Raw genomic sequence first — 12,793 nt, 5'->3', positions numbered from 1 at the left:
CACAAAATGCACAGAACTCAGGAAGAAAATACATGTGTGACCCCGAGAAGCAGAACCGTGGAACAGAGTACACATGGCTCATGCCTATGTCAATGAGATAGAACTATTATCAATATTAGTAGACATATATTCAGATTGGCCTGAAGTGGTGAGAGTACCTGATAAAAAAAGTAACATCATAAAACAAATATTAAGAGTAATATTTTGAGAAATGAGATACCGAGAACATTGGTGACGGATAACGCACCAGAATTTGCGGATGCTGATTTGCATGAATGGTTAAGAAAAATAGGATGCATACCTTACAAGACCCCTCATTACCACCCTCAAAGTAACGGGATAGCGAAAATGATGGTTCAGGCGGTAAAGAAGGGCATAAAAGCATGCGTGCAACAGAAAGAGAAAATCGATGCTTTCCTACCAAGATTATTACTAAGTTATAGAACAATTCCGCGTGCAGGCAGGCCAGAAAGTCAATTAAGGTCACCTTTGACTATGTCATATGCCACAAATCAAAAGATGTGGTACAAAAGAAATAGGAATACGGAAGGTGAGACAGCAGAATTTATTATGCAGAAAGGACATAATACTGCAATATTAAATAAAGAAAATGGGAACAGTGTTCTAGCTCATGCTGACCAAATAAGATCCCAAGGAGAACAATCAGATAAGGAAATGCCTTCAGATCTGCCCATTATTGGCATAACAGAAGAGTTACTGCTGAATGAGACTGCGGAGGAAGAAGTAGAGAGAGACGAGGTAGAAGAGGAAGAAGTAGAATGGGACAAGGCAGAAGAGGAAGATCAGAATATGCAGGAGGAACACTGCGATTATAGGGAAAGACGTGATAGATCCAGATCTCCAAGGAAAAGGAAAGAGATAAAGTAAGATGTTCAGGAGGGCACGATAAGTACATAAAATACTCGCGGCATAAAGCCCTTCTGTTATAGGGAGATGTAGTGATATGCAAATTAAGTATAATTTACATATGAGCAGATAGCTCATATTTATAAACTAACACCAACTAGAACAGGTGATTGTTGAACGCTTGCTTAGCGTTATACATGACATATCATAATCTTTAAGCAGTTATTCAATTTTTTATTCAATCAATTTAAGTGGAAATTATTCATCAATCGCTTATGTATTAAACTTTTTGCATTAGCCAAGTCCTTTAGCTAATTCTTTGAACTCCTAATATTAGCATGGTTTCATGTACTTTTTGTAATGGTTATGCCCTAATAAACAATGTGTTGACCCATCTCTTTATTTCATCTTCTCATTGAAGCCATCCAGGAGAACCACACACAGAAGGCAATATATGGAAGATATATGGAATTAAAAGTACAAACCATAAGAAAATAGAAATCACAGTAGACAGTGATAGTTTTACAAGTTTTATAAATTGAAAACAAAATGCGTGGATCTGTTCTGGTCAAAATATAAGATGAATTTTAACCATATTTTTTTCTTAGAACTTCGTTATAGTGAATTGTCAATTATTTTTACTGACAACAGATTGGTTCAGTTTGAACCTTGCAAAGAAGATGGAAATATTTTAATCCCAAGTCAAGCTTCACTTAGAAATATATTAAAAAAAAAAAAACAACTGTTAAAAAGACTACTTTTTGACTATTTGATTTTGGAGAAGCAACAATTGAACAGGAAGGAACATGTCAGCATGGAATAAGGTTTAGTGACAGATTGGTCAGTGCAATATTCTATGTTGTAAATTCTGAGAGACCAATATTGCTTGATGATGCTAGTCACTCCCCACAGTCAACTGCACACTGAAAGATGTCTAATGAGACTCCTGCAAAAAGAGAACACCTTTCTTCTGTCTGAAATGTCTCGTAACTTCTTCCCACATTTCCAAAGCGGGGAATTGTCTACTCTCCAAACGAGCAAACCAAGCATCCAAACCACATTCTTTGGTTGCTCCAGGGATTTGCTAGCCAGTCCAATTTATAATGAAGGTTTAGTAACACTGATTGCAGATGTGACACTTTCATCCCCATCTACATACACCTCGTCAATATAAACTGAGGTCATCTTCTTGATCTAGTGTTTCTGTGATAAGACTGAAGTCACAATGGACCTCAGTATTTGCAGAGCAGTGTTCAATCCAAATCTTAACTTACTTAAGTCGTACCTTATACCTTGGAAACAATGGTGTTATGTGCAATTGGAGATAAGCAGATTGGAGATCCAACACTGCTACGTCTGATCCTTTCTATTTCTATTTCCTCAGTTTGCTGGTGCAAACATCATCATCAGTGTATGCGTTCACATGGAGGTTGAGCACCTTGTAGTTCATTACAGGGTGTACTGTTGATTTGTTTTGCTGGATGACAGCCATCACAGGAACAACTTCCTTGAGGGTCCAAGATTTTGTCCATCAGTGGAAGCAAATCAGCCTTTTCAGATCCATTGCTCTACTTCTTTCTGGAACATTCTTCTGTCTGTTGCTTGCATCGAATACCCTATGACACGGTTTTCCTGTTTGCCTTGCCTTCTGCCCATTTCCAGGTTACAGTCCATTCATTTTATTGTTGATTATACTTTGCACAAAAATTGTGTCCTTCAATAGCAAGTGTTGGTGCATTAAATGGATTGTCAAGAAATTAGATGTTCTCTGACTTTGAGATAGATACTCTACCTAGAGCTTTTATCACATCTATTCTCATCAAGAGGTCAAACCCAATTTTATCCTCCATTATTATCAGAAACGAAATTACAACTGCAGGCTCATTTTTCAGACCATATTTCACATCTTGCTTCAGGAGAAGCAGACACATAGCTGTCGTCCCTGACAGGATAATCCAGTTAAATGTGGTCAGGCCCTTCACATTAAAAGCAATGTGCATCATTTCTTTACAGTTGGAAGTCCCATATTCTCCGTATGTCTTCTGAGTGAGATAATTCCTTGCTAATGGTTAATACCATCACATTCAAAACACCTTATCCTGACATTCTTAATCTGGTCTTCCTTGGCTGCCATAATCAATGAGTCTGAGTGAGTCATGTTTCAATGTAGTTCTTACTCAATTCAGAAGTCAGGAAATGTTAATTTCTTCCATTTGAGAAGAAGCTTGTAGGTAACCCACAAATGAAAGTAGCTTTAAGGCCATTCTCTGCCATATTATTAAATGACAGAGAAACTAGGATAACATCTAGGATAACAGCTAGGAAAACAGCTATAATTTCACCCGGACTCATGCAGCATGCCACAAACTTCACATATGCCACATAGGAGTCTAAAGTGAACATAAAAATTATTTAATTACATAATTCTAATTAACATTAATGTTATAATTAATCAATTTAAATCTAAAATCAAAATAATTATCTAAAGATTTAAGAAAAAATTTTGATAATTTATTTATCCTTATATTTTTACAGAAATTAAAAATAAAAATGATAAAACACAAGGTCATTCTCTAAACTAGTTCCGATCACCAAAATACCGCATTCACTCTATGGCCTACCCTACTTAAAATATCCTCAAATGGTTTCAATGATTTTTACTTTCAAAAAAGTATGTACAATTTTATGAATAATGGGGGGGAGGGAGGAGAATATTTAAAAACATCCTAAAAATGAAAAACAAAAATAAATAATGCTTAGTTAGTAGGTCTCTTTCAAACCTGTCTAAGTATGAGCTGCTTACTTTTTTCCGGATTGATTTAAGTGCTGAAAAAAAGCAAGTCAGTTCCAAAGTTGGAATTTGGACTATTGGGGAATAAAAAGAAAAACAAAATGTCATCGTGGGCATGGATGGTGTCTTTCAAGATAAGTACCATTTTTAGGTTGGGGTAGGAACAAAATAATTCTAAGAAGTTGAGATCTCAGAAGATCTCTAATACCAATAAAGAAAAGGTGAGGACAGAAGAGACTTTGGTAACTAGGATTGGTTCTGATCAAACATTAGATTAGAGTGCACCATGCCTAGGCAGGAAATGCATGCTTAAACTTATTTTATTCAAATACACATATGTCAGCAGTGTGTATCAACCTTCTTTTAAATAGTTCAGAGTATTATCTCTTCACTATCACATTTAATTTGACCTAGCTGATATTTTAAGCGTGAAATCAGATTGCAATGAAAAGGTCATGAATCCCCACTCCCTATGTCTAAATGTTAGATCCACACTACCAGTCAAGCTATGGCTTCTTGTCTCTCCCTGGACCATAAAGGAGCCACGTTGTAAACCGTAGATGCTACATTTAGGTATATCAACTGTCAGGAGCAATGCAAGTCATTACCTCATTGATATAACTCTAAAACTCACAAAGCTTGATACAGTTAAAGCCATTTCTTATTCATCTTCTTTGCAATGCAAAAAGAAGGGTTAATGATTACTTTAGAACTGGTCATTAAAGAGTAGCACATTTCAGATTCATCACCAAGTCAGAGAAAACTTAGAGTTATTAAGGTGACAGTGGACAACCCTGACGATCCTGGTCGCATTCTGTTTACCTGCATCACTACCATCGACTAGCAAGACAAATGAAGATCCATTTACCAAAGTCTGGATTAAAACAGATCCCACTCAACAATTGTCGACCCTATTGAAAGCTTTGAACTGATCTAAATTGATCAGCATGGTTTAGGTGCCATCTTCTAATCCCTCTATGATAATGCAAATTGTTTCGAATTGATCTCCTATTCAGAGCATAGGTTTAATCCTGTTCAATCAACTCACTAATAACAAGCTGTGAACGATTCACAAGAACTCCTACTAAAATGTGGTAAACAAAGTTATGAGCCTTCATGCCTGCCCTTTTTATTTTTTTTCAAATGTGATCATTTTTTGGTAACTCGACCATATCAATCATTGAACATATCCATTAGAGAATAATAAACTTGTGTGACAGCCTGAAGAACAATTCATTGGTTAAACCATCAAGTCAATTTATTATAGTTGATCTGATTCAGCACATACTATGTAACCCAACCATCACAGCTATCCACATGAGCCTTCTCCAGGCAGGGTGAGTTAGTCAAATAACTGCCAAACTCCTAGATGTAGAATCTGGGCAGTTGGGTGAAGCGATCCTAGAAATACTATAGAACCTCTCACAGATTTCCTGTGGCGATACAAGGCTTTTGATTTCTTGAATGTAATGATTCAATAGATTAGAGAACTATGCTCTTTAGCATTAATATTTGCAACTTCATTAGACACCTTCTAATCTAACTCTGACTACTTAACTTTTATATCCTCGTGAGTGAAACCTTTCAGGTCACTCTTAACTAATGCTATGATTAGAAAATTCTTACTGGAACCAACGTATTTTCTAATTACTTTTCTGCTCTAGCTTTATTCAAGATGAGCATCTAATTTTACATTTCACCTACCTCTTTTTAGTACTGCTAAGACTGACCTTCTTTCCTTTAACAATCATAAGAAACCTTCTCAACCACCGATTATCATGACTAATAACATGCTCCCTGAGAGCTCTTCATTCAAACTCCTCGGCTTAGGATTCACAGGCAACATGAATTGGAACAAATACATTGAAGACATTGCCAAGGTTGTTACAAAGTATTTTGTATCTCTACAAAGCCACCATTCGACCATGCATAAAGTATTATTGCCACATCTCGGCTGGTGCACCAACCACTAGTCTCTCTTTCTTAGTCAGGGTCCAAAACAGTCTCCAACTTAATAGGTCCTGCACTATCAACCAAACTCCAACCCCTGTTCCATCACCGCAATGTTGCATCCTTGTGCTTGCTTTACAAGTATTTTAATGGAAGGTACTCTAGCAAGCTTATAGCACTTGTGAACCTCGACATAAAAACATCCCACTGCTTCACCGTAGAAATCTTCAGATGCTGGAAAATTTTCTACAATAATATTTTTTCCCCCAAACTGCTAGACTTTTGAATTCCCGCGCAGTCTCTTGCTTCTCTGACTATACTGATATGCAGAAATTTAAATGCAATGTAAACAGACATCTCGCTGCTCAACTCCTTACATAATATACCTGTAAATATGATCCCAAATAAGATCCCCTCATGTCCAAGTGGCAATGTGCCTTTTTTAAGATAAGAGTAAAAAAAAAAAAACAACTTCTTGTTACTGACCTAGCTAAAGCCTGCTGAATAAGCTTTTCCCAGAAGTCACGTATCTCCAATAAGTAGGTATTTAAATTAGTCCAGGTCTAATTACTACATTCAAATGGAAAATAATCAATTTATCTGAATAACTCTACCAACGAAACATGGGGCAAGATACAAAATCTAAATTGACTCTGATTAACATCCTCTCCAAATAAGTACTTGAACAGGAAAATACATTAGAATTTTGTGTTCACATCTTCCTCCCTGGATGATGGAGATGAAACCTGTCAACAAGAATGCACAAGGTCATCAGATCAGATGGAGTGCTCTTACATCTATCTAACTTTCGAGTTCACCTACTCTATCTATCCTGGGATCAAAGATGGCATTCCAATCACTAATTACAATGAACTACTCCAAACCCTTGAGAAATACTTACAAACACCAAAAAAGGAAACTCTTTCCCCCAGTAGTGTTGGACACATGAATCATGATGATCAAGAACTTTCTATTGCTAATGATAACATCAACCATGACCAGCCTTTCTTCTCCATTTGTGTAGAAAATATTTACATTTACAGACAAGGTACAACCCACTAACAAAAATATTCCCCAAGCATAACAGCTATCGAATGCTAAAAAGACATCAAAATCCCTAGAGAGCAGGTGCCAGTTATCAAGCAAATTACAATAAGTTTCTTGTTGTGCAGCCACATCTGTTATGAGCCAGGTGGTCCCTATACACGTGAGCAGCACTACTTCTGGATCTCATACCCCTGGTATGCCAAGTTTAAGCACATGAACATGAGTACTAATCAATGTTCCTCAGAAGTAAGGAAACTGAAAGTGTGCCACAGGCTACTTGTTAATAGTTCAATCATTGCTTGACTACCTCAGATAACACCTCCGACATTCAAAGGAAAAGTTAATTTAACAGCACAGTACAAAAAAGGATGGAAATAAATTGGGACCCTACCTTCCATCTTATGTTCAAATTTCTTAAACGATGGATAATTAATTCCATCTAGCTCCATCCCTGGTACTGCATTCATTGTTTCAGTTACTACCTGGCACATGGCCCTCGAACGACGCTTGGGCCTCGGGAACGACATCAGCATTCTGGCATCAGTTTTGAGGGACATAGCTTGGTTTCTAGTCCTCTCTGGCTCAGTCTTACAGACTCTTTGTGAAGACTGATGTAATGCTGATGAGGTTGTAGTGGATGTGACGGTAGGTGTACAAAGTTCACCTGGAATTAGGGTCGAAGTTTTGGGTTTACTTTGGTTCATTTCTTTTTCTGAAGGAGATTGACATGCTATGTTCTCATTTCTTGTCTCTTCTTTCAATTCTGAAGAAGGGAACGCCAACTTTCGCTTGACTAAAGCCATCCTATATGACGTTACTGCCATTGTTAAAGCAGGCTTCTGCTGTCGAGGTTGTTGTACTTCTTTCTTCCTTTGTTGCATTGTTAATCTCTTCAGAGCAGGCACCTTCTTTTTCGAGGTTACTGGTTTGTCCGTAAAAGGAGGGCTGGTGATTGCTTTTCTGGAATTTTTAGTGTTTTTACATGCCAACATGTTCCAGCCTCCCTTATCAATGCTTTTGCTTTCCTCAACCATTGTTGTCACGGGTGTGGTCATTGCTTCTGTGACTCTAACAGGGGCTTTTGTTCTTTTAGGGCAGAATTTGGCTATGTGCCCCTGCTGTTGACAATGCCAGCACTGTGGTCGTCTGCCCTCAACTATGACCAACGATGTCCACGTTTCATAACTGAGCAGAGCAGGTATCTTGTTGAAGCCGTCTCTATCTAGCTGCATATGTAGGGTGTAGTCGCCCATCATTACACCCTTAGGACCTCTGACAGGGACGACTGCCTCAACGTTTCCGTACTGGCTCATTACTGCACCAAGTTGTTCTGCTTCTATGTATGATGGGACGCCAAGGATGGTGACTGTTGTACACTTTTTTCTCAGATATTTTGTTTTAAGTTTTAAGTTGTTCCATTTGAGGTCAGTCTTAGCCACTTCTTCAGCATCTTTCTGTGTGGGAAGCAGAACGTCCCACATGGCGAAGCGCCTGCGACACACATACTGCATTGGAATTTGTAAGTCCAAAAGGAGCTTTATCATAATTTCCTTTTTGACCCCAGTTAACTTTTTCAGCTTAATGTCAAATGTGACAAAGGAGACTGTTCTTTTTTGAATGCTCTCCCACACACCAGGGACAGGCTTGATTATGTTGCCCTCGGTGTATTGAGCATACTTAGTATGGAAGAGCTCTCTGTATTTTTCGGGTGTCATCTGTGACTGGGGTCTCCATGATGTTACTACTGGCACTGTTTTCTGCCATTGAACTGGGCATGGATGTGGGTGTGGGTATGGGCTTGGTGAGTAAGTTGTCATTAGTTTCTTCTTTTGGTGATCTTCCCCCGCTTGGATTGATGCTTTCCCTTCTTCTGTTCCCTCACTGGAAGAACTCCTGCTCCTGGTAGGGAAGGCACTCTTTAGAGGAGTCACTTCTTCTGTATCCACCTCCAGGTTGTAGGATCCATGATAATCCTTCGAATTGATGTTGTTGTTGGTGGTAGATTTTCCCTCTCCTTCAATGTCAATTGAAAAAAAAAATCAAGAGTGGAGAGGTTAAAATTTACTGTTTAAATCTGCATGGAGACTAGGTATTTTGAAAAGTTATTTTTGCATAGAAGAGGCATGCTAAAAACTGAAAGAGGGAGAGGATAGAACTGAGAAGGGGAGGGGGAGGAGCATTAGTGAAGAGAGAAAGTTTGGTGTTGCTTCCCTAGTGTGTAATAATTCCGAGCAGCATAAATAACTTATTTGAGTATCTATTAAAAGCTAAGTTCAATAAAATTTTCACAGTTTTTACAAGTGCAATCTTGACAATCATAGACTGAATTGAAAACATTGCCACTCAATGGTGACGTCACTTAGGAAATACAAAATGCGACATCTGGATACATGGAAAGAAATAATAGTGTTTGATGCAAAAGACGCAAAAACGAAAAAATTCAGAAAACCAACTTTTTGTTGCATATTTTCTTTTTCAGAATCTTTTCCGAAATTTTTAATAATTGTTCAATGGTTTCATCAAGAGATTCGTTAATTTGTTTAATTCGAGAATTTGAATAAAACAATGAAAACATTGGAAAATAAAAGGAAGTTGTGGCTTCTTTTTTTTGTTTATTTTTTAATGGTTTTATTAAGAGATTTGTTCATTTGTTTAATGCAAGTATTTTTTAATGGTATCATTGTTATCAAAAATTTGAATAATTATTTCACAAGAATTTTAATTTAAATTAATGCTTGATATATATCTGAGGTGGATAACTCCATACGAGTAGGTTTCTTATTGTTAAAAAAAATGGTTATGAATATTTTTAATGGGTTCATTAAGAGATTCGTTCATTTGTTTGATACAAATATTTTTAATATATATTAAAAAACAAGGGAATAACTTCATAAGACAATTATAAGAGATTCTTTTTTAAAATCCTGCTGACCGGCTTCACTTAGAAAAGGACAGATTTTGCTTGACACCGGTTTAACCTTCACTTTTGCACATTTGAGTGGATTTTTGCGACCAAGAGTGGGCTTTTTATATATTTACAAAACTTTAATTAATCTTTGGATTGATTTTTTATTTAAAACCTTGTGTTTGTTTTACAATCCACAGAGGTACAAAAAAGTGGTCAAAAGTTCAAATATATAACAAATAAATGCTAGAAAAGGCAAGATAAGTTACACTTCTATCTATCTGGAAAAATTTTTGTTACCGTGATATGTATTGGGTGGGTTTCTAGCAGTATTGTAGCAGCCGACACTTGCTACAAATAGGCAGAAGCTAATTCTCTCGATTCAAGATTTAAAATCCATTTTCTCCTGGCTTGTCCAATCATAAGCCAGCTCTCAATCACGTGACAGAGTATATAAAAGGCGAAATGGTGACCCCGGAACATGTAACTTTCTATGGCGTTATTTGTTATGTCCATTTTTTTCTAGCCTCTTAAAAACAACAAGCTTTCAGTAACGCTACATTTCACATTGCCGAAGAATTTTTTTTTTCCTTTCAAAAATTCGGTTTGCCTGCATACTCGTCACAAACAAAACAAAGGATCTTTTAAAAAATTCTTTTTAAATGCATGCACTTTTCACAGAAAAACAAAAACAATCTTCAAATGTCGCTTACTCATCACTTGAGAATTCTCTAGAACACTGTTCTAACACCAGACATTGTTTTCACCAAAAAGAAAAACAAAACATCATTGCTGAACTTAAAACACATGTCACATGAACAAAGCGGAAATACATTTCACTTCAAATACATCCCACATTTTTACAGAAAGTGATAAAACGTTTCAACCGGATACATTTCCCTGAAACAAAACAAAACAAAGAAAAAACATCTTTTCTTTCACAACGACTACATATAAAAAACACCAGCCTATAAAAAGAGTTAACACTTTCTTAGTGTACAAAAAATTCTGATACATGGCTTGGACTTTCGCTGTTTTACATGCTATCTTTTTCTATTACTAACTCCCTGCCTTTTACGCACACCATGCATATTACAACAACAACAACATGGGTCAACTCGACTCCATTTACACACATGGCATAAATATTCTCTGCTACAAGAAACACTCCCCTCGTAAAATAACCTCACAATAAAAATTCTTTTCACAGTAAATTAACAATTTTTTTTCACAGAAAAAATTAATAGCTGTTTACTCAACAGTCAAGTCCAACAAAAACGTGTTATTGGCGACTAGCCATCCAAAACACTCTTCACAGAAGAACACACTTGAAACATTTATTTTTTCCACTGAAGTAAACTTGTCAACAAATCAATTCGTCACCGACGTTTAGCAATGAACAACTTAACGACTTCGAATTCCACGTTCTTCCAGATAGGTAGTAGAGTAAGTTATCTTGCCTTTGCTAACATTTGGGAGACCAACACAAAACCTACCGTAAAAACTTGTTTTCTAAGGGGTTTCGAGTGTGATGAAAACAAATATTGCATTTAAAATTGGGTCCGCGACTAGTTTTCACAATACTGAAAAGATATTTTCCCACATGTTTCATGCATTAATGTAACGTGCCAGCCATATTTGTTCAAATCAGAAACGAAGTAATGAATTTTCAAGATAAGAGTTTACCTTTTTTTCAATATTAATATATATATATATATATATATATATATATATATGCACACGCACTTGCGCATATAACAATGGCTACCACTTATAACAAAGAATTACATTGCTTTAATATCCAGAAAACTACTTATTTGCAGAAAATTTAAATGGGGTATTTGTTTCAGCATACTTGAAAACCTATATAAAAGACGTCATTTTAAAGAAAAATGTTAAGGTGGAAACCAAATAAAATTGGACAAATATGACCGCCAGGTTACATTACTACATGCAGAAAAGTATCTTTTCAGTATCATGAAAACTAGTTGCCGGCTCCAATTTTAAATGTGATATTCGTTTTCAGTGCATCCAAAAACTTCCAGAAAACAAGTTTTTTTAAAGTTACGTTTTGTGTTAGTCTACCAGGCCAGAATTATCATTTTCTGTGTCAATTCTATGGATGCTCAACGGCGCTAAAATGATTAATGGAAGTAACGTTTTTTTGCTATCAGATTTTCATATTTACTTTTATATTATATTGATTAAGAAACATTATTAATTTAAAAAATATATATGCATTTATTAATTCGCGTGGCTTATATTTTTCCCTATACAATAAAAAAATGTATTTTATCATCTGCAAAATGAGACATATTTGTTAATAGTTTTCTTTTTTAACAATTGCATTGAAATTGTGTTTCAAACGAACAGGAAGAAAAAAAATGGTCATTCTGTTCATTTGCTTATATAAAAAAAACTTTGGTGCCCGGAAAACTCGTCCTTGGAAAAGTCGTATCCGGAAAACTTGTCCATTTTTGCTAGGTAGGAAAACTGGTCCATTATTGAATAAATATCGATTGAAAACACATTTTATGACTGTTTTTGAAGGAAATGTTGTTTTTAAAGGCGACTACGCACCCACATAATATTTTAAAAAATTATTTTCACTTGTTTACTCTTGTTAAAAAAAAACAAACTCGATCACAAAGTCATAGAGTCAAGACATGAAACACCGGTACACCATGATGGGAGTGAAAGTGGAAAGTGTTCAAATTTAGTGATGTCAACCGTAACGCCATAGCGGATAGGAATCACACACTTAACTCAGCTTTCTCTGCCGTATTTGTTTCCCCACGAAATAAGGGGAAAAGGGAGGAACTCTGGCAGTGTTCAAATGAATAGCAATTGTCTGATATGAAGAGTTTCCCCCCACATTAATCAAAGCTAATTGCCTTCTGGACATCCCAGCAGGAAAGCCAGGAGGTGCTGCTGTTTTCTTCGATCAGTTTTGCTTTTATACAAAAAAGACAAACAAACACCGGAAAGAACAGAACTGAGAGAATTTTTCAAAAGTCAATCAAAATAAAGAGACGACGTCCATTTGCAAATCAAAGATATTATCATCTAGGAAGTATAGGAAAAGTTCTCCATAATAGTAACCTTGTCAAAAACACTGAAAAAAAAATGCCTTTTGTGGACATACAAAAACGTGCGCACCCATTATGCTTTTTATATAATAGACTAGCGGGGGTGCCCGGCGTTGCCCGAGTGTTTATAGGTGTGTGTTTGGA

At 36.3% G+C, this 12,793-nt stretch overlaps 1 protein-coding gene across 50 annotated transcripts in view; it reads right to left on the bottom strand.

The window, feature by feature from the left end:
- LOC145277786 (uncharacterized) overlaps nt 1–12,793 on the bottom strand; it is a 212,418-nt gene that overhangs the window by 20,114 nt on the left and 179,511 nt on the right. For 48 of the 50 annotated variants that reach the window (XM_080129551.1, XM_080129552.1, XM_080129553.1 and 45 more), the window contains one exon: nt 7,047–8,669. The exons of the other annotated variants lie outside the window; for them this stretch is intronic. In XM_080129551.1, the coding sequence (XP_079985677.1) occupies nt 7,047–8,669 (1,623 nt within the window). The remainder of the gene's footprint in view (nt 1–7,046; nt 8,670–12,793) is intronic. 50 annotated transcript variants of the gene reach the window in all.

Source organism: Euprymna scolopes, chromosome 6 (genome assembly GCF_053919585.1).
Source record: "Euprymna scolopes isolate OS-2025 chromosome 6, ASM5391958v1, whole genome shotgun sequence".
NCBI classification, from domain to species: domain Eukaryota; kingdom Metazoa; phylum Mollusca; class Cephalopoda; order Sepiida; family Sepiolidae; genus Euprymna; species Euprymna scolopes.
The sequence above is the reverse complement of the archived record's forward strand: the minus strand, read 5'-3'. Positions and strand labels throughout refer to the sequence as shown.